This window comes from Prinia subflava, chromosome 14, assembly GCF_021018805.1.
Source record: "Prinia subflava isolate CZ2003 ecotype Zambia chromosome 14, Cam_Psub_1.2, whole genome shotgun sequence".
Taxonomy (NCBI): Eukaryota; Metazoa; Chordata; class Aves; order Passeriformes; family Cisticolidae; genus Prinia; species Prinia subflava.
The window spans coordinates 240315-262686 of NC_086260.1; the positions used below are offsets into that span (position 1 = coordinate 240315).

General features: G+C 46.5%; 1 protein-coding gene and 1 long non-coding RNA gene across 9 annotated transcripts in view; one reads left to right on the forward strand and one right to left on the reverse strand.

The window, feature by feature from the left end:
* Positions 1-18719, forward strand: part of TMCC1 (transmembrane and coiled-coil domain family 1) — a 64023-nt gene extending 45304 nt beyond the window's left edge. For 7 of the 8 annotated variants that reach the window (XM_063411177.1, XM_063411182.1, XM_063411179.1 and 4 more), the window contains 3 exons: positions 4871-5805; positions 12096-12231; positions 14562-18719. In XM_063411177.1, the coding sequence (XP_063267247.1) occupies positions 4871-5805; positions 12096-12231; positions 14562-14876 (1386 nt within the window). In that variant the 3' untranslated portion in view covers positions 14877-18719. Of the gene's footprint in view, positions 1-3684; positions 4039-4870; positions 5806-12095; positions 12232-14561 lie in introns of those variants that run through there. The other variant, XM_063411183.1, reaches the window with a different exon arrangement.
* Positions 16013-21905, reverse strand: LOC134557903 (uncharacterized). The gene is made up of 2 exons (XR_010082220.1): positions 21157-21905; positions 16013-16131 (listed from the first exon to the last, which is right to left on the reverse strand). It is a non-coding gene; the product is annotated as an uncharacterized LOC134557903 (long non-coding RNA).
* Positions 21906-22372: the final 467 nt, after the last annotated feature.

A 22372-nucleotide genomic window follows, 5' to 3' on the forward strand; every position in this document is an offset into this window, starting at 1 on the left:
GTTGCTGTTACGGATGACCAAAGGTTCTGTGGGTGAGTAGCTGGAGCTGTTAAAAAGCAAAGCTGCTGCAGGTTCTGAAGATTCAATCCGTCAATACAGTTTTGCAGTATGATTGCAGTGTAGCACAAGGAATCACACTTGGACCTGTTCTTTGTTTTCCCTTTTTCTTTTTCTTGACAGTAAAGCCAAGGCAGATGTTTTGCAGAGTGGGAACATGTATGCACCCCGAGCACTTGCTGAGGGAAGGTGGAAGGTGGATTTGTAAATGAATCCTCATGTGAGTGCACAGTTGTCTCTAGGGATGGTTCAGTGCCACAGTATTTAGATCTTCTGTCTGTATTTACGTGAGAGATGAAAGAACAGAAATATTCTCCTTTACTGTTGCACAGGATTTACAATCATAGAAATATGCAACTAGAAGTAGTGTGGCAATGCCGCAGCAGACAGACAGATCCAACTTCCTGTTACAGACAGATCCACAAATGTAGGATGTGGAAGTAGTAACTGGGAGATACTCAAAAGCTTTCTGGACCTGGTCCTGGGCAACAAGCTCTTGGTGTCCCTGCCTGAGCAGGGGGATGGACCAGGTGAACTCCAGAGGTCCCTTCCAACCCCAACTGATCTGTGATTCAGTAAGAACCTTTAAAAAGCAAAGCGTTAGAAAAACAGACCCTTAGTTCTCAATCAGCTGTAGGCCATAAAGAGCTTATTGCATCACCCAAGTGGGTGAGGCAGGGGAGTTTGTGACTCTTTTTTGTTTCCTTTGGGACCTGGGGTAAGTTGTGCCATATACAATGAGTGTGTTGGGTCCAGAGGAATGGGGCATTGACTGCTCATGAGACTGTGAGGCTGGTGCCACCTTGACCCATGTGTTTCAAAAGTCATGTGCTGCAGGTGGCATGCAGGGATGTGACTTGTGGCTGTGGATGATAGCATTTAATCTAATATGTTAAGGATACGTCATAGTAATTTGCGATGTTTAAGTATCTCTTCATTGTACCTGCTGGGGATTGTGAGTGCTTATTCAAATGTGCCTTTTGGTGTTTTAATGCAGATCCAGCAAAGTGGGGCTTGGGGGGGCTGTTACTCTGCAGATGTGGTCAGGCACAAAGAATGGTGGGGGTTTTCCCCCGTGTGATTTTTATTTCCTGTAAGGCGTTAATTAGAGATCTTACTTACTAACAAACCAAGTCTCTTGTAACTGTCATCAGAGATTTTGAGTCTCTGCTCCTGTGCCTGCCTGAAGCTGGAGACCATCTGTCCACCTCATGTGGAGGGGCTGGCCAGGTCCCTGTGCCCATCTCTGCACCTGCCATGCCCTAATGGTGCTGTTGAGTGGTGTTTCCAAACAGGAAGTGTAAAACCTATGACTTCCTATGAGTCTCATAGATTTTCTACCTGTGTGACTGTATTGCCTTCAGCAAAGTGGGAAAAGGAAGCAAAACAACTTCTGAATGTTTTTGTGGTTAGTTTTAGCTGCCAGTCAGGTGTGCAGTCACTGGGAAGTGACTAACTCAGGCACCTCAGGTGCTGTTAGCTCCTCTCTGGGACTGTGCAGAATCACTCTGAGCTCCCCTGTCTCACTTTGCCCTCTTATGTGTTAAATGTAAGTAGCACAACAATTTTCAGTCACACTTGTGAAGCTCCAGGCTTCACAAGGGGAGGAAGCAGGAGATGCCCCCTTGCAGCAGCCTTGCTCTGAAAGCTGCTGTTGGCTTAGGCCAGCTGCCCTGAGTGTTTAAAAGCAACAATCCATCTTCTTGGTGAATGACTGGTACATGCTTTTACTGGAGGAGTTTTAGGAGCGCGAAATACCTTTAAAGGAAGTGCTGTATTTAATCTTCAGGCAGAATCATGAGGTGTTTTTTTTGGGCTGTGTGCTGCAGCATGGGAAAGCTTGTACAGGAGGGAAAGCCTGAGAGCATTAACAGTTGAGAATTTGGTAAGATCTTGAGAGGGAGAAAGCATAAGGCCCTCACATGATTTCATCTGGTTTGTGGCATAATGCCAAACCAGTTCTCAGTGTACCTCTTGGTGGGAGGGCACACAGCTCCCCTTGACTGGACTGTCAATATAATGGGAAATTGAATTGCAAGAAAGATTGACTATTGAATTGTAACCCCTATTCTTATACAAGCATTGATCATTATAGTATTTAATTTACCAGCATCTTTTTTGGTCAGGTTGACCATCATCTCAGTCATCAGCATTTCCCAGGGACCCAGTTTGTGCTGAGTCTTCCCTTTACAAAGCCTTGTCGATATGGACAAAGTACTTAAATTATCTCCATTCTGTTCCAGAGCTGCACTTTGCACAGCCTTTTCCTTTTGAACTGGAAAGAACCCCTTTGGTTATTTCAGAATAATATCCACACAGCTGGTAATTATAAAGCAGTTATCCCAACATGGTTTATTCTATTACTACTGTTCTAGTTCATTTTCTACCACAGGTGTAGGGAGATGACCTGGGCAGATTTGCTGAAGTTAACTGACTTTAGAAGGGGGGGAAGAGGAAGTTTCTACCAAATTTTTCTCTCCCGAAATTTGTGTCATGAGAGGAAGAGTGTACTATTAGTGTAATTTATGGTGATTATCCATACACATACACTAATTAGACCAAACCTAGAGTAAATTTATCTGATAGAAACTCTTACTGCAAAGTAATGTTGAAGCCCCAGTAGTTTTATGACATTGATCTGTGCAGATTTCATCTCAGAGCCTCTGGACTGCAGAAGAACTGATGATGAGCAGTTGTTTGGTTCTGGGATACCTGGTCAGTCCCACACTCACTCACCCTTACCACTGCCCAGAAAAAAAGAATCAATTATGAAAAAAGAAGTTAATTTGTGGAATTTTGCATGAAAAATGTGGATCTTTTGGTTTTCTTCATCTGCCATAAAATGTCCTTGCTCTGTAGGAGATAGAGATGGTTATGAATGGATTCAGAAGCCCTTGGTTCATAGGCAGTTAACAGTAATAAGATTGTCTTGGTGTGCTGCACAGACAATCTGTGCTGTGCTGCTCTAGGGGTGGCAGCTGGTTGGCAGAGCTGCTCTGTGGGTGAGGCACGGACCAGCTGTGCCATGGGTGCTGGGTGATGCTCCCAGGCCAGGCATGCCCTGCACAGCCAGGGTCTTTGTGTTCGTCTAGGCCATAGGGAGAAATCTGATCACTGATAGCCCTGGGAAAATCTTAATGAAATTTAAAATTGCACTAAGAGATATCTTTACAAATGTGTATTACTTCCAAATACATGTCCCTACATCCCAGAGACAGCATGTTCTCCGTGCAGTACTGATATCATGCATAGTGTTTGTCCCGCTGATTAATATTAATTCTTAGCGCAAATTTTTCATTGATCTACCCAGAGCTCCAGGGTTTCTACAACTAAACCCTCTTAAGAGAGCAGTTGATATTTCAGGAGTCACAACAGACTGAGAAATTATATTCTGTGGTCTCTAGCTGAACTCCTCTAGATAATGAATCAATTGCTTTTCCAGGTGTCTGGTTTTCCTGTTGATGGAATAGCAAACAGAGAACCCCAGGGTTATGGGAAGGAGCCTGGCTGATCCCCAGCACTGGGCAGTGTTGCAGCCTGTGAGGTTTTTTACATTAAATATGGAATGATGAATCGAGAGAGAGGGTACAGTTAAGTGTAACAGAGTTTTTTGTTTCATAGAGCGCATATTCACAAACACGGGCATGGTTCTGCGTCTGGGCAGTAGCTGTGGGTCAGCTGGCAGCTGTTTCCAGTGCATCGTGCGGGCAGCAGTCACGGCTGCTCACCAGCTCCGCGCCGGGACAGGGGCCGCGGGATCCAGACCACGCGTTCGGTGTCCATGGAGTCTCCTCATGGAGCCTGCCCGCGGGACGCGTGTGGCTGCGGCCCCGTGGCTCCCCGGCCCGGCGAGGCCTCCCTGCCGCGAGGGGGCGGGCGGGGCCGGGCGGGGCCGCGCCGGGCGCGCAGCCCTGCACGGGCAGCGGGCGGCCGGCGGGAGCCATGCACGGAGAGCGGGCGCTGCTGCCCCGCCGGGACAAGGTACGGCGGGGGCCCCACGGGCGTTCCTCCGCCGGAGGACCCATCGTGGTCCCGACCCGGGGCCGCCCGGGTTCGGAGCGTGGTCGGCTCCAGAGAGGAATGCCCGGGTCAGGAGCGGCCGGTGCGGCCGCACCTGCCTGCCCGGTCCTTCCCGGGTTCGCGGCGGGTACTTGGCGGGTTGAATTGCGCTGAAACAGCGTTTAAATTACCTTTTGTTTTTTTGGCCGTAAGTGGGGTTTGTCCTTTGAAACTCGCTCTTTTCCTTCCACTCGGGAACACCTGCTCGCAGGGTTTGCCGCGGTGAGGCGTGCGTTCGAGCCCCTGTCCGGCTCCATTTTTCTGTTAAAAGCGCTGACCGTAGTAGCTCGGTTGTAAGCTTCAGTGTTGCTGCTGTTCAAACAGGTGAAGCACTAGGAATGACTCGGGTGTGTTGTACTGTACAGTTAAACCATGTGGCTTATGCTCTCAGTTACCTTCTCTATCTCTTCACTCTTTAGCTAGTTGAGCGCTTGCCCTTGTACTGGTATTTTGGAGTGCTTGGTCTGCCAAGCTGTGGTGCCCTGTTGCACATTTGTGCGTGAGTTTTGAATTGTTTGAGGCAATTAGGTGGAGTCAAGTATGAGAGGTTTTGCTTTTTTTTTCAAGTTTTGCTGGATTTCTGTAAAATATGTGAAGCTCTCTTGATTGATACTGTACTGTCCCCTGGGCATCTGAAAAAAGGTACATTTTTTCAGATTTATATCCATTTGCCAAGTTGATTGGCTTAAAGAAGGAAAGCTTTTCTGTTGGTGAAGCTGCTGATTAGCACTCATGTTTCTCTCTCTGTGCTTAGATTGAGCGATTGGAAGTCAGCAGCTTGGCGCAGACATCCAGTGCTGTGGCCTCCAGCACTGATGGCAGCATCAACGCAGACTCTGTTGATGGGACCCCAGATCCGCAGCGGACAAAAGTGGCCATCACACACCTGCAGCAGAAGATACTGAAGTTGACAGAGCAGATCAAAATTGAGCAAACAGCCCGTGATGACAACGTGGCAGAATACCTGAAACTGGCCAACAACGCAGACAAGCAGCAGAGTGCCCGCATTAAGCAAGTGTTTGAGAAGAAAAATCAAAAGTCAGCCCAGACCATCTTGCAGCTGCAGAAGAAACTAGAACATTACCATCGAAAGCTGCGAGAGATTGAACAGAATGGGATCCCTCGGCAGCCAAAGGATGTCTTCAGGGATATGCATCAGGGTTTGAAAGATGTTGGAGCAAAAGTCACTGGCTTCAGTGAGGGAGTGGTAGACAGTGTAAAAGGTGGCCTTTCCAGTTTCTCCCAGGCCACGCATTCAGCAGCAGGAGCTGTGGTTTCCAAACCCCGGGAGATTGCCTCCCTCATAAGGAACAAGTTTGGGAGTGCAGACAACATTGCTAATCTAAAAGACTCCTTAGAAGAAGGCCAGGAAGATGGGACAGGAGGCAAGGCTCTAGGTGTTATTCAGAACTTTCAGTCAAGCCCAAAATATGGGAGTGAAGAGGATTGCTCCAGTGCCACATCAGGCTCAGTGGGAGCCAACAGCACAACAGGGGGCCCTGTGGGAGCTTCTAGCTCCAAAACAAACACTCTGGATATGCAGAGCTCAGGGTTTGATGCAATACTGCATGAGATTCAAGAAATTCGAGAGACGCAGGCAAGACTGGAAGAATCATTTGAGGATCTTAAGGTTCGCTACCAGAGGGATTACACATTAATAATGCAGACCCTGCAGGAGGAGCGGTACAGGTATGTGCTGTGGTACTTCGTTTGACAACCCAATGCTGTGATTGCAAAGCACCACAGTTGGGGATGGTAGTGCTCAACAGGCTGATCCCAGCAGCCTGATTCAAATGGATAGTTCTGTGGTCTTCTCAGGACTTTTCCTTCCCAGTTATGCCTTCTATAAATATTACTATCTTGCTGCTCACCTCCCTCTTTGTACAAGAGATTGTAAGGAAAAACATTATTTCAAAGTGTTTTCAAGATCAAAAGGGAATTTGAAGAGGTCTAATAAGGTGTCCCACACCCTTTGTACATTGATGCAATTACTGTTATCAGACAGTGCTTTGCCCTGCAAAAATTGCTGAAAATGTCTGGATCAAAGCAAATGACAGGGAACTAATGTGGACATGACTTGACCCTGCCTTCTCCAACACTCAGATCCATATATAACAGAGAAGGAAACCAGTTTTCTTCAGGTTCTCTAAAAAGACAAATCTTGCCCATGTGCCAAAACTAAGATATCCCTTCCCTTCTCTGCTCAGCCCACAGTGGCAGCACTCAGGGAAATTAAGCTAAATTAAATGTCAGATACTGACAGTTCTGTTGTTGTGGAGATTATAGGGCTCTGGAAGCAGGTAACCCATGTTTCCATCACTCTTCCCCACACTGGAAGGAATGGAGAGGCAGAGCAGTTGCTGCAGTACTGCTGATCCTTGATGAAGTCACAGGGGAGAGGTGACAGTGGCTTCAGGAAGGCAGCCTGGCTGACTTCCCTCAATTCCCTGCTGAGGAAGGCTGCCCATGGAGAGGTGCTGAAGGAATGCTTCCCTTTCCTTGCTGGGTGGGAGAGGCTCTCTGCAGACTGCTCTGTGCGGTCCAGCAGAACACCTGACATCCTCCCACTCATGTGCTGAGAGCAAGGGCTTGACTCCAGGCTCTGAAGGGAGGAGTTACTAGCTGCCCTTCTGCAGGCATCCAAGACAGGATTCATTGGATAACAAATGCAAGGCCCAAGCCCTCATTCTGGTGAAGGACAGCAGGCTGTTGTCATGAGGTTCTTTATGGCCTTCATGACTTTGCTAGGATGTGAAACACAGCCTGAAAGGCAGAGCAGAGCTGCTGGGGGTGTGTACAGGCTTGCTGAAGTGCCCTGTGCCACTTGCTGCACTGGTTTGTGCAGCATAACATGGAGTTGCCCTACAGCTTTTTAGACATGCTGATGCCAAATCATTGGAAAAACTCTGGGAAAGGCTAGCCTGCTAGGATCTGGTAGAGACAGCAGGCTGTCAGTGTGCTTTGCAGAACTTGGGCAAACAAAGCCAGACCAACACCACTTTCTAATCCTGCTTTGCAACAGTCAGCAGTTTGATTGAAAGCAGCAACCAGCGCAGCAGCTTTGGTTCCTGGTGCCTCAGTTCATCCCAAAGCAGCATGGAGCTGGATCTTCTGCTCTGCAGCAGAGGAGAGGTGCTGTTGTCTGTTGCTGTGTAGGTTGTTGTTTCACACATACAGCAGCAGCCATTCATGGTGGAGTGCTAAATGCAAGCACAGCATGGTGAAGGAGAGGCCTGAAAGCACAATAGCAGACCTTGGGTACTGGTGTGTGCTGTCAGCTAAACAAGCTGGTTACTGCCCAGCACCTCTGAGCAAGGTTCACACAGGGCCCATACTAGCACACCGTAAAGTCACATCTGTCATGTGCCATTAACCTTTGCAGAGCACTCCCCTGGGGTCAGCCCAGACCCCAGGCACTAACCAAGGCAGCCTGGAGTGAAAAGCAGGGATAATCTGCATTTGGCTTATAAAAGCTTGAGATAGTAATTTAGACCTGTCATTTGGAATGTTGATGCAAATTAATTAAAGGTGTGACCTTTAAAGAGGACCAGTTAAACCACACTCAGTGCCCTTGTCTGTGTGGGTAACTGCATGATCAGCAAGAGCTCATGGGTTAATCACAGTTAGATGACTATGTGACTGTACAAATGTAGATTCTTATTTTTATAGCTTCTGTATTTTGAACCGTCGCAGTGATAAAAGCCAACATCATCTTAGAAGCAGAAGGTGACGTGAAATGTCCAAGGGCAGAGGGTGCTGCCACCTTGGCAGGGAGGGGTGGAACCTGTTCCTCCAAGTCGAACCCTTCTTGCTCTTCAGCTCTCTTCAGAAAAAAACTAAAATAATGGAAAGGAAATTGTTTGATGCTGGCAGGCTAGGGATTCAGATTAATCATAACTGGTTTAAAAAGTTGTAAATACCTCCTAATTCTGCCCTTTTTATGGGAAGTTTTCAAAAACAAACACAGAGTTGCATTGGGGCTTTAAAAAAAGCTTTTGGAGAATCCTTTTGCTGGTCAGGTGACACTGTTTGCATTGGACCTGGAAGCTGGAACAAAGAACATGCCATGGCATTTTCTCACCTGGTCTTTGTCCATTTCCTCTTTCTTAGATCGTCTACTGTTTTGTAGGTTCTGATTTTTTTTTTCCTCTTTGTGCAGTTTCTGTTTATCAGCCATGGCTCACCTCACAGGTTTTCCATGACCTCCTTCATCTCCTCCCTTCCCTAGCCCTGCTTCCAAATCTTGTCTATCAGTCCATGTGGCTGCTGGTTTGCTAACTGTAGTCTCTGAGGCAGGGACTCACCTGTCCAGTTGCTCCAGTTCTCCTGCCCCCCTGCAGGCGTGGCAGCACCATGGCAAGGCCAGGTGGGCTGTGCTGCCCAGCACATGCTGGCCCCGGAGCTCTGCTCCGCTGGGCTGAGCCGCTGAGGAAGGAGGGGTCTGAGGGTACTTGGCCATCATTGTTTTCTCCTGCTCTGGGAGCAGGCCCTGAAATAGCTTGTTGCTTATCGCAGTTTGTTTACTGATACGAGCAGGGACTTTCTGTGCTAATGAGACTGAAATAAAGTTCCTGCTGAGTATTTTCATCTTGCTTGTCCCTTTAGGAACCTGTCTGTACATGGCAAAATCATAAGCTCACGTATTTGGAGTGTGGCCAGTCTAAGGTTTTGGGTTTCTTCCCAAGCCTGACAGCCTTGGAAAGGGCATTTAGGTCTCTCATGGTCCTGTCAGAGGAAATTCTTCAGCCAAAAGGCTAGTCACTGGTGCTCCCATTTGTTTGGGTTTTGATGTAGTCTAATTGCCACACTTCAGTCTGCCCTCATGATGAGTTTTAAAATAGATCAAAGGAGCTAAACCTCTGAGGTTGGCAAGGGTGTTCTGGAGTGTGGCTGGGCCAAGTTGGTGCTCACCCAGCCAGGACAGCACCAACACACCCCTGCAAAGCTGCCTGTCCTCCTTCCAGGGAGGCTCGGAGCTGGAAGTACAGGAATGTGTGCGGGTCACCAGCAGCTCGTGCTCCCTCTCAGGAGCAAGCTCGGTCCTTTGTGTATCCTCTAGGTAGAAGACCTGGAGCATACTACAAATAACTACTGGTTTTAGCTGTTTACTCCACTAGTGAAAGCAGTGTGTTCAGTAGCATGAAGATGTATTTAGTGACGAATAAAGATTACATGATATAGCTATAAAAAGGTCCATCTTGAGAGACATCTGAAGACAGGAACTAAACTTGATTCACAGTCTACTGCAGACATTTTCGTAGCATTAGTTTGATCAGAGTTTCTTTACTCACCATAACACTGAGTGCAGGTAAATGTCTTTTTTTATCACATCCCTCCCTTCCATATGCTGCGTTAGCTGTCTATTGTGGAGCTATTACTTTAAAATGCCTTAAAGCTTTTTAAAAAAACTGAGAAAGTCATATCTGTTTCTGAACCTTTTTCAGATCACTTTCCTGATTCCCACACAGTGAGCCTCATAAACATGTGGAAATCCAACACGGCTATTTGAAAAGAAGTGTTCCCATATCCCACACTTGAGCCAAGCACCCCAGCTATTTACTGTGTCCATAGGAACAGCTCTGATGATCTCTGTAATACTTGTGACAGGCAGCATTGGTCTGCTGCACAGAGAAGTTTCTGGGCTGGAGAAATTTCACACTTTAACCAGCAACAAAATAGTTCTTGAACTCCAAAGAGGCGTTTTCCATACATGAAGTGAAGTGGGATTTATAATTTAGAGCACTGCTGTATTCACAGACAAGTTTAGTTTATTCAATAGACCCTGGCACTTGTGAGTTAGAGGGATGTATTTCATCTTAACCCTCTTGACAGGTCCCTTTTATTTCTGTAATACTCTCACTTAAAGGCAAACCAGCTTTCAAGAGGGAATCCCTTCTTCCGGGCCCTGTAAGTCATATAAACCCCTCCTTGCTTTTTAAATTTAAACACCAGTAAAAAGCAGCTGGAAAAAAATAATTTGGTAATTGTGGATACCGGGACAAGAATTGAAAAGAAGCTGAATGGAGGATGTGTCATTTCAAAAATAAGTCAGGGTAGGTTAGTGGGGGCAGGGGTGTGTTTTTTTAAATAACCCAGTTCTAGTGGTTGCCTGACACAGTGAATTCTGCAAGTGCAGGTGATTCTTGGGTGCAAACTGCAGCAGTTCTGGGATTGAGCAGGGAGTGAAGTGTGGGTTAGGAATGAGCTGGTTGTTCTGCAGCCTTCAGGGCAGGAAGACTGGAGCCAACCCTTCTGCTAATCTTGTTCTGTTTAGACTCTTAACCATACAGATTAGCAGGGTTTCCTTATGTTTCCTGTAGATTGAGGTAGTTTTGAAGTTATTAAAATTCAATTGTTTCTTGTCACAGAACAGGACTTAGGCTGCTTGGCAACAGCTGCTTTATGAAAGGCTTTTATGTGAGAGGAGGTTGAAAAACACGTTCATGCTATTTTCAGAAATGCTCAAGTTTCTTTTTGTGTAATAAGCACACTGGTGAATTTTGTAGTATAGTAACAAACTGAATATATTTTAAGTAATTAATGCTGCCTTTGGGGCTCGGAGTGGGCTTAGTTGTGAGTTTTTGGTTGTTGGCAAGTTGTTGGTTTTAAGTTGTGTGGGAACAAAAGGCAATATTAATTATCTGGGCTCCTTCTTCATTAGCCGGTCTTCACATGGCCATTCCCTTGTCAGTCTTGGGAAACCAGTTCCCTGGTGTGTCCTGGCACAGTTGCACTTCTGGCACCTTTCTGGGCTGAGCCATGTCAGCTGGCAGTTGTCTTGGTCTCACTTCTGGTTGAGCACATGTTTACTCCTGCAAATCGTCATGCTGTGTCTGACTCCTCCTTAGTTTAAAGTGATATTGCATTGGGAACATAAATGAAAATTCTTTTCATACTTGTCTACTAAAAACAAAACCCCAAGACTGTTTTTGAAGACTAGCTTTTGACTACAGATTCTGAAACACCAAAAAAAAATCTTGAAAAAAATGAGAAACAGTATTTGTGTCTTACTTTCAGAACTTGCAATTAAATTCTTCATTCCTGATAAATATTTCTTATTCATCTTATGGGTTTTGTTGTAGGAATTAAATTCAGGTGGAATCATAAGAAAACCAGAATTTAGGAAGGAATTTATCTCTGTGGTTCATTCCTTAGAAATGTCTTCGTTATTAGTATGGAGATTCAGATGATAAGGGCTGTGTGGTAAGCTTTTTCCATCTGTTACAATGAATGGACAGTGGAAATCAGAGTGGAAAAAGCCCAATGGCCACACCCATACTTTTGTTACTATCAGAGCTACCATTTCAGTTAATTTAAAACTCTCTTAGGGAGAAGCAAAACTTTATCTCAGAATTGTTATATCTCGGTTTTTTTGAGCAACCCTCAGGACTGCGCCTGGTCCATTCACCAGGAGCAAACTGAAAAATAAGCCTGCAGGTTAGTGATTCATTTGTCCTTCTTACAAATAATATGATGATATTTACTTGTTAAGTTGCATGATTCATGGGAGATAAAGGAAAAACAATTCAAAGATACATGTGACCTCATGCAGAGATCAGACAGTAACAACAGCATGTTCTCTGAGGCATCAGTCACATGTCATTTCTGTGTCATTTTTATGCCCATTACTATTTCAAGTGGAGATGAAAATGCTTAAGAGTTTATGGTATTAGGAGGGAACTGTTTGGTTTACGCAGAAGTTTGGTGAATACTTCATTCTATTCTCATTCTGTCCTTGATTTCTTGCATCACTCAACAGTTACCATGTGACTATGTGTTTTCTCCAGGTTAGGAACAGTGTCACAGGTTTACCTGGTAGAAAGAACTAATTCCCAGCAAGAGGGCATTAGTGCTAGAGTTTGCTGTGTGCTGACTGAGGCAGCCATGCTGGTTTCAGTGTTCATTGCTTGGTTGTCACTGGTGTCATTTTGCCATCCTCTTCTCATCAAAGCCATTGTACCATGTGTTGTCATTTCTAGATGTGAAAGACTTGAAGAGCAGTTAAATGACCTGACTGAGCTCCACCAGAACGAGATCCTCAATTTAAAACAGGAGCTGGCCAGCATGGAGGAAAAGATTGCCTATCAGTCTTACGAGCGAGCCCGGGACATCCAGGTGGGTGACAGAAGCAAGAACCCAAGTCCTGCCCTCTGCCTGCTCTTTCAGGAACTCATTCACTTTTGAAGTACACCCATGCTTCAATATTTGATTTTAATCCTTGTGGCTTTATTGCTAAATTGCTGCATTCCAAAAGGTCCTTATTCCATCTCTGACCTGTGGGTGTATCTCCAGGGAACCTCCTCTGTAAAGCAGGGCTGTACCCCACACAGAGGGAACCTGCTGCTCAGCTGGAGCAGAGCAGGCCAGAGCCCACTCTTTGTGCAGGCCTTTGTTTTAGACACTCAATGAGCCATGACCCAAACACTTCTTTTACAGTCGTGTTCCCAGTACACAGGCCCTGGGGTGTGGTTCTGTGTCACTAACTTTATAGCAATGGTCACATACATCTAAGGAAAAACGGCTTTGTGTGTGCGCTGCATTGAGTCAGGGAACAATTCTTTGTGTTGGCTTTGAAGAAATAAGGAGGTGTTTCTAAAATAAAAGTTTCTTTTAGTATGTAAGAAAGGCTGTGAAACAGAGATCTTGAAGGCCTTTCTACAAAGCAAAGCAGCTGCTCATCCTTAGAGAAAGGCCTATTCAGAAACAAGTCTCTTGACCATTTTAAGTACTTGCTGTGGTAGTTTTAACAGATATCTCAGTTCTGGTTTCTGATGGGAGGTATTTGTAGTGTGAGCAGAGAGTTGTAGGTTAAGAATTCTCCCTTTTTCCTGGTGAGGTACTTCAGCCAGGTGATTTCCTCTGGAGACCAAGCAGGCTGTGCTGTTCACGCACCAGCTGCAACTCCTGTTGTCAAACATTCTTCCTGGTCACTGCTGTTTGGGGCAGTGAGCAATTCTGCCCTGTGCTTTCAGGGGTCTTAACCAAAGGAAAGCCATCATGTTTCATTGACCCCCACAGACATGATGCAATGAGAAATGTAACAGGTGACAATGACCTTTAAGTTGAATTTAATCAGTGTCTGTGGACAGTGGTACAATGGCCCCTGGCAGTGTAAACAGGAGGCTCTCTCCTGGGGGAGTGTCACAACAGTCAGATTTTGTTCTCCTCACTAAATTCAGATGGCAGGAAGATGGAATTGAAGTGAGGATTTCTCAACAGCTTTTTTTAATCTTCATTTTATGATTCAGTGCTTCTGGTGTAAACTTAAAAGTTGGGACAGCCTATTTCTCACCACTGCTGGGGAAAAGGGAAGTGTTAAGTTTTGTTGTATGAAAAACTATTAAGGAGCATGGGCTGATGTTGCAGAAGAACAGTCCTGGTTCCTTTTTTGGTGATCAGTCTGGGAAGGACTGCTGCAGACTTGTATGTCATATTTGCAATTGGCCTATATGTCTGGAAAAAGGTGACTCTGAGGGAAGATCAGTGGAAATAGTGTAACCTGATATCTTCAAGAGAAGAAGTCTCTCTTTGTGCTAATTGCCTGAAAACCTCTTTCCTTCTCCCTAGCCCCCTGGGTTGGATGTCGCTAGTGTTTAGGTTGGGTTGGTCCAATTGGGGTTTAGCCCAGAGAAAAGGTCTGACAAATCCCCCGAGTCAGTGGGGCTTTAGAGAGGTGGATTTGCGCAGGATAATCTTCTCCTTCCACCTCCTTTCATTTTGCCTCTTCCCATAGGCAGTTCCATAAATCTCATGCTTCTTACCCTTCTAGATATCTTTCCCCAGCCCTCACAGAGTCAGCTGGAGCTGTGCCAGTGCCACAGCTTGCTGCAGTCTGGAGAAGATCTTCTTCCTGCAATGGCAGCTGTGCAGTCCCAGCCCTAGTGCCCCTCAGACCTTTCCCTGAGCTCACAGCTCACTAAGCAAGCAGAACGCAGCTGAGCCTTTGGTAGTTATTTTTGTTGACATAGTTTTCTTTGAGGTTGCCTAGTTTTCTGCGAAGGGGTCAGATAAGCGCAAGTGACTGCAAGGAAGGTGATGGAAATTGAGGTTCTGGGAATCCATATCCCAGAAGAGGATAAAGATTTCTGGCTAGGCACAGCACCTTTGTACTTTGAGTGGCCTCTTGGAACCAAAGCTGAAGTGACCAGGTGCTGGGTAACCCCCTCTTCTGGGCAGAAGCAGTGGAGTTTCCCAGCCTGGCATCTCCATGTCAAGCCTTGTGGGTGTGGATGAAGTTTATTGGTTTACTGCACGCTGCAGTGTCCAGTCAGCAAGGGGGTTTCCCCTCGGATATGGGAAATGGCACCGCTTCCTGTTCTCCCACTGTGGGGCAGGAGCTTGGTGCATGAGCAGTGTGAGGTGTGGGGATGGTGGACCTGGCTTGGCCCGGTTGGTGAGATAACAGCCATGAAATTGAGTGACCCAGTATGTGCTCTTGCCCACAGGAGGCACTGGAAGCGTGCCAGACGCGCATCTCCAAGATGGAGCTGCAGCAGCAGCAGCAGCAAGTGGTGCAGTTGGAGGGGCTGGAGAATGCCACGGCCAGGAACCTACTGGGGAAGTTCATCAACATCTTGCTGGCTGTCATGGCTGTCCTCCTCGTCTTTGTCTCCACTGTGGCCAACTGTGTCGTGCCCCTGATGAAGACTCGCAATAGGACGTTCAGCACTTTATTTATAGTGGTTTTCATTGCCTTTTTGTGGAAGCACTGGGATGCCATCACCGGCTACTTGGAACGATTCTTGTCTCCCCCCAGATGATGGTGGCAGGAATGGGCTGTGCCGCTCCCTCCTGGCGCTCTTGGTGAGCAAGTGTGGCAAAGATTAGTCAGCAACTACTCCGCTGAAGTTTTAAAAGTGTCCGAGTGAATTTGTTTACATTTAGAATAACGTTTTTTCTCTGCAAGATGCATTGCAATAGTATTTTTTAGATTTTATTCAAGAACTCTTTTGGTGAGAATCCTGGATAATTTTTATGTAGCATGGTTCTCTTTGGATGCAAATCTTAAGATTCTTTCAAGTGTACAAAAGAAATGAATAAAATACAGAAATTTGGAGCATACCAATGGGCAATTTAAATTGTGGCTTGAACTACTGTACTAAACCTGTCAGGAAGAAGAGAACATGATTAGCTTAAGATGAGCAAAGCTCAATCTAGTGCACAGCCTTGAATGATGGTACCACAGCAAACCTGTAACACTAAACTTTTACTGTGAAGTCTGCTCACATTCCATGTCCGAGTGTATGCGTTGAGTGGTTTCTTTCCTTAACAAGAGAAAAACTACAACGTGTGGATCCCTCTCCCAGCTCAGCATCTGGGTTCGCCCTTTGTGCTAACCTGACTTCAGTAACTTTCTGTAAGGCTGGCTAACTTGGCTGAGTGTATGGAGTGGAAGCCTCATACCATACACAGTAACTGCACAGTCGTGCTACAGTATTTTGAAGTAGTCCTTGAAATACTTATCTTTAAGCAGAAGCCCTTGGTCGCACTTTTAAGGTTTTTTTTAATATATGTATATTCACAGATTAAAAAAAAATCCGAACAGCATACTTGAAGAGTGTAATACTCAAACTCTCAGTGCTTCCTTATTGTTTATAATAGGACTTTTTATTATTATTATAATTATTATTATTATTGGGGGTTTTTTTGGAAGGGTTTGGGTGGGTCATTACTTTTTTTTCTTTCAAATAAAGAAGTGATGTTTTTAAATGAAGAAATGCGTGAATAATTGTGAGCTGTCTTGTCCTGAAGCAGTTCTGAGGAGGGCAGAGAGTAGTTTCTAGTGTCAGCCTGTCGAATGCAGCACTGTCCATATGCTATTTGTTTGTCCTCCTGAGCATAAAGATGCAGCATCGTGGAATACATCCCTCTTCTCCACACCTTTTTGTCATGCAGAGCTTTTTTTTTGTTTTCTTTTTCCAGATGTGAAGGATAGTATCTTTATATTTTTTGTTTGCGTGTCATCTCTCATTCCTGGCCTCAGGATACGAGCAAGGAATTTCTGTTCATCTCTTCCTAGGGAAAAGACAGGTTCTTTTGAGGAAAGAAATATTGACTCAACAGTCCACTTAACAGAATGATTATTTCAAGAATAGTTCTAATTAAAAAAAAAAAAAAACAGAACCAACCCTGAAAAGTAAAACCAAAGTTTTCCTCCTGTCAGGCTCTGGTAAGGTTATTTGTGTGTCTGTGTCTGTGGTGTGCCATCCTCTTTTTCAGCCACAGGGACCAGCACTTGGTGCAGACACCTTTGCAAATCTCTGAAGGAAATGTCAGCTTCAACTGTAACCCCAAGTCCTCACAATGTGCCATTGCTGGTGAACTGTTGGTACAGGCAGGCAGCCCTCAAGTCCGAGGAGTCTGCATTCCTTCTGTGCTGGTTTTTAACTGCTGTCCCTTTCACCGTAACAGTGCCAAGATTCATCTTTTGTCTTCATGAAATCTAAAAAAACTCCAGGATTCTGTCAAAACTATTTATGGTGTTTAGTTAGGTCTTACTGCTTTCTTTCCTTCTAGGATCAACTTCCCTCTAGGAATCAGATGTTTCCCAAGTGACCTAAACCAGTTGAAATCATACACAGGCATGTATGAGACATGTACAATGTATATATACACACATACATGGGCATTGTGCTATGATGCAGATTCTGGGTTCTGAGAAGTTCCCTCAAACAAGGTCAATACCTCAAGTGTTTTCTGACTGCCAGCAAAGGCAAGCCCTCCACTGTCAGCCATCTTTCTTCCTCCAAGGGTTCTTTTCTTCCATAGTCACAGAAAACTCAGGTGCCCTTCCCCAAGGATCCCAGTACACCTTTCTCACCATGTGCACTAGTCTGCTCCTGTCCTGATTAAAACACAGATTGCCATTTGCAGCTGACTCAAGCCAAAACTGCTTATGCTTTCTGCAGTGCCACAGCCAGAACAGAGGTGCGTGGCCATTCCCTCCCTTGCTCCTGGCTCCAGTGAGGCTCTTCCTTAGTGACTCACATTCCTTGGCTAACAGCTTCCCATTATACAGGTTTTGTCAGAAACAAATGTGTGAATAACAGTAAGAACTGATTTGGCACATAACTGAAATGCTTTCTTGCCTTTTTTTCTGAAACCTGGCCTTTGAACCTCTTTTTCTCAGTCTTGTTCACGCTAGAATTGCTTACAGTAGGTTTTGGTGTAGTCAAATCAGGAAGGAGTTAAAGCCAGTGGCTCTGGACACTCAGTGTCTGTAGTATTTAAGGAAGTGTTTGTCCCTCTTTTATATTCTAATTTCATCTATTGTCTCAACTCTGTCATATTCAATAAATACCATTTGCTAGCTTGTCAGAAGGTGCAGGCTTAATAGAAACTGACATCTCAGAACTCTTTGGTGAAGGCCATAGTACATATGGGTCTGGACAAAGTGTCTGTCTCTCTCTCTCAACAGTTTCTTCCATTCCAGAAAGTTGTCTGCAGTAACGTCATGTATGATGCTGCATCCACTTCTCATATCCTAACACAACTGCCATGTGTTTTGCCTTTTGCACTAGCAGAACGTTTTGGGGTTTTCCTCGCTCTTCAATTTGAAAGTCTGTGATGATTTCTGATAGCTTAATTATGATGTTGGAAATGTGATTCTAGCTTTAAAGCTCCCTTTCCTTGTACACGGTTGTGTTTGCTTTCCTGATGGAGTGTTTCTGGATGATGCGTAGAGGACAATTTCTGCTGTGGATGTGAGTGTGTGTGTGAGTACCTTTAATAGCCTCCTTTGTAGATAAAAACTTTCTAGTGACCATCTCTGAGTTGCAGAATGTTTCCCAAAACATTTCATATTCGGAGTTGAAGTGATTCAGAAATTGCTTAGATGTGTTTAGCACATACTGCCTTGGCACATAAAACGGGAAAAACAATGGACTGTGTAAGTTCCAAGAGCAGCACTCCTCGTTAACATTCGAGGGTTCAAGTAAAGTTCATCTGTTTCCCCCATTTCCTTCAGGATAAAGAAGAAAGAAAATCTTGATGCAAGAAAATTTACTTTTAAATTTTAAAAATTTTATGGACTTCTTTTTTTATGTCAGCCTCATTAGTTTAGCTCAATGATACTCAGCATGCTCCCAGCAGTTACTCTATTGGTTTATTCCAATATGCTTAGGTGGGATCAGATGAACTGTTGACTTACGTGTGTGTTACACTGGGACAGGAAAGCACTGTCTGTCAGCTTTGAAAATACGCATTTTTAAAATAATTTAAAAAAAGGCATTTTAACAAAAGAAGCCAAGCTACAAAGAGTTCAAGATTGGGTAGTTTTGCCAGCTTTTAAGTGAATTCCGAGAGTGGCTAAAGAGTTACAAACCCTGTGTGTCTGTGTTGTGTATGCCAGGTGGTATAGTCGTAGGCAAATGACTTAGCTGTAAGTGTGTTTTAAAAGTGTAAAAAAAATAAACAGAAAAACTCACTTGCACGGGTTGAAAAGTACAGAAATGACACTTGTGAACGTAACACTGTAGTTTATAGATCTTAAGCTGCTAATTGTTGAGAGAGATTTACATTTGTCTTGTCTGATTGTCACAGATTTATCTGTGGCACTTTTACTGTATATAAAAAAAACTTTAAATAAAGACCTCCACTATTAATGCCAGTCTAGTTTGGATCTTTCCAAAGGGGCAGGGGGAGGAAGGTTCTTCTCTGTCACCGAGAAGAAGAGGGTTGTGTCAAAACTGCTGAGCCTTTAGAGCTCAAAATACGAGCACATTTTACATAGCTCTGATTGTCAGACTTTATCCTACACTCAGCCACACACCACTAGGGCACGAGAATAAGCTGGTGTCAGTGTCTGGTCTCTGCAGGCAGAGGGAGGGAGCAGCAGCATTGCACTGGTCTTCATCGATCCCTTCCAGCCCCCTTGTGCTTGGGACAGCCCCTGGTAAGTCCCTGCAGGCACACGAGGGTCCATGCATCACATCTCTGCCTGCCTCCCTGCCACACCATGACTTGGCTTGCAGGTGGCTGCAGTCAGGTGAGATGACTTGCCAAGAAGTGTCTGTTTTGGAAGGACCAGAAATTGGTCCTGCACTTTCCCACCGCTGGTCTGTGACCTGCCTTGTCTCAGATGAGAAGGACCCTTGCTTCTGTGGACTTTGTCCTTAAGGGATTTCAGGGCCCACTGTGTGAGCTGCATATTTAGAGGCAGGTGCAATTGCAGCACCACCCATGTGTCTCAGGGAGCTTGTGGGGGAGCAGTTCCAGCCTGGCTCAGTGGGGATGAGGAAGGCTGCAGCTGGCAGGACAGCACTCCTTAGCAGAAAGCTCCCTCTCTCTGAGCAGAGGCAAGAAACTGCAGAATGTTGGTTGAGCCACCTCTCTAAATAGAGGTAGTTTGACTACTGTGTTTCATAGAAGAATTTCTGAATCCTTTATTATTTGTACAAGTTGGAAGTGAGCAGATTCCTAACTGGTGTAGAGAAAATACTTGTTCCTCTTGGTTTTTGGTCATGTGGGATCACAAACAAAGAACCAAGAAGGGAATGGAAACAACATTTTAAGGAGAAAGGTACCAAGTCCTTCTCTCTGTTTTCAGAGATGCAAGTACTGTAAAACCAGCAAGAGATCAAAAAGCAAAAGCAGCTGTTTGCAGGATTTCCCCCCCCCCTGTAATCTCCTCACAACCAGAATGCAAATTCCAGCAGTTTATGGATGAAGTGAGTGCACTGTGCTGCTTTTGCTGCCACTATCTGGCTCTGGATAGCACATGGTTGTGAGGGTAAATGGTTCTGCATTCTTTTGGGGCGGTCACCTGAGAGGTGCTGGCTGTGGCTCAGGACCAGCAGGGGGGCATGATGACCAAAGGTGAAAGCACTGGCCTTCTACTCCCATGTCAACAGATTTAATCTGATAATTTAGGGGATTGAGTGGTGTTACTCAGCTTTTTGGTTAGTCCGTGGGAAGTGGTTTGATAACTCCACCCAGGTCCTGGGGAACAAACAGGGATATGGCAAGGGTACAGCCATGCTGGGTTGCAGCAGTGGAGGATGTTTCTCCCTGGTGCAGTCATTCTCCCTCGCCAAATAACATTGCCTTAATGTGCTAATAGTGGAAATTTTTGCAAATAGCCAGCTCCCTGCCACAAAGTACCTGTCTTCAAGTTGTTCCTTAAACACCAAATCCACTGGTGTTTAAGTCTTGGTAAGTGGTTCATCAGCCTCGGTGGATCCTCCCTCACTGACTGGAGTTAAAAATGGGAAGAGGGTTCTTTGCTGCCTGAGTTAGCGTGAAATAGAACATCCTAGGGCAAACCAGCTCTGCTGAGCAGCTCGTACTCTAGCTAGATCCTCTCTGAAATTAGGAATAAAAGTCACCTCATATGTGTTCTCTACCTTTGTACCAGCCTTGTGCCAACCCTGACCAAGGGGGAAAAAAATAAGTAATATTGCCTGAGGAGAAATACCAGAGCAGGATGGGAAGATGCAGTGTGTTTTCAGCCCTCCTCCTCAGTGCAGCTGTTCCTGTAGGCCTGCCTGCTTTCAGCTGATACTCTCCTTGCCTTGCAACCAAGAGGTCTGAAGGTTTCAGAAGTTCCTCCACTACACACAAAACAGCATTCTCAGATCGGGATCACCTATCAGACCTCTATCGTGACAGCCTGAGAACACCTCTGGCTCCAATTCATTGTTTGAATAACACCTTTACCCCTAATCCTAGTTGTGATCTGGAGGGAAGAGGACCCCTAAGACCCCTGTCTGTCCAGGATAGAGAATAAGATGAATGTGATATTGCTCTATCTGGTCAGTTAGCTCCTCAATTCCACCTGATTCTGACACATCTGCGTATCACTGACATGCTTCCCCAGTCCCTGAGGGTGAACAGGAGCTCTGGGCCAAGCCCGCTCCCGTTCCTCCTCAGCTCTCCTGTCCCTGGAGGAGATGGTGCTGACACAGATGAGCAGACTGAGGGGGAGGCAGCTGCTGGGTTTGCTCTGGGAAGGAGCTGTGACCAGACAGCATGGCTCATCCTTGTCTCAGGCACACCCTGAGAACTAAATGAGATATTTTACAAATTGACAATCCTGCTTACCTGGGCAAAGGATCCTGAGAAGAGAACACGGATTGTATGAGGAGCAGATGACTTTTCACTGATGGAGCACTCCTTGGCAGAAAACATCTTCAAGGAAGCAACATCCCTCGACCCTCCTGATTGTTATCTCGCACGTCTTGAAGTAGTTACAATCCTTGGCATGGGTAGAATAGCCCTGTCCCCACACTGCTCAGGAACTTGGGGTATGTTCCTCCAAAAATGTTTCTTTGAAAGATCGTTCGCTTATTTCAGATCAGTTCTCCACCTCCATTGGGCACATTGGCGTTTCCCTTCACCTTTGGAAACTGACTGGCGTGCAGGTATCAATTGGCATTCCATCTGTCCTGTCCATTGCTTTCCCAGCTGGCAAAGGCCGATTGTTGCTGGGGGCGGCCAGGCTGGCCCAGGAGGGGCCGAGTCTTCACTACCCCGAGTGCACAGACCCGGGCCAGGGGGTGGGTGCCCGGGCCGGCGGCTCCCGCAGTTCAGGCCGGAGCAGATCCTGGCCTGGGGGTGGATGCAGACAAAACCTGCCCCTCTGAACTGCTGGACTGGGGCGGCCGGGAGGGAGAGGGACTGCCTGCACGGCACTGGGGCGCTGCTGCTGCGAAGTTACAGGGATGGGATCTGGAGCGGTGATGGGAGCCCTTTTGATCTCGGGGTTAACGGAGAGGCCCCGGCGGCTGCGGCGGCTCCGGCCCGCGGGCCCCGCGCGCTCCCGCCGCGCCCTGAGGGGGCTCGCGAGCCCTCGGCTTGGCGCCGCCTGGCGGCCGTGCCCGGCACTGCACATGCGCGCCGCCTGGCGGCCGTGCCCGGCACTGCACATGCGCGCCGCCCGCGGTCTGGGGCGACCCCTGGTGGCCAGGCTCGGGCAGCGCCCCGGGACCCCCGGGCTGTCTGTCCTGTCTGTCCTGTCTGTCCTGTCCTGTCTGTCCTGTCTGTCCGCTGTCTGTCCTGTCTGCCCTGTCTGCCCGCTGTCTGTCCACTGTCTGCCCGCTGGGCTTTGACAGCCGTGCCCCTGCTCCCCGTGGCGCCGAGCTGCACCTGGCAGCGGCGGGAAGGTGCGCAGAGGCCAGGGGAACGGGCACTGGGCGCGGGGCAGCTGGCACAGGTCAGACCGTCCCTTGCAGGCGCTGCCGGAGCATCCCCAGCTCTGCCACTGACTGCTCGGTCAGTGCTGCTGCATCCGGGAGCAGCGTTGTGCAGCGAGAGGGGA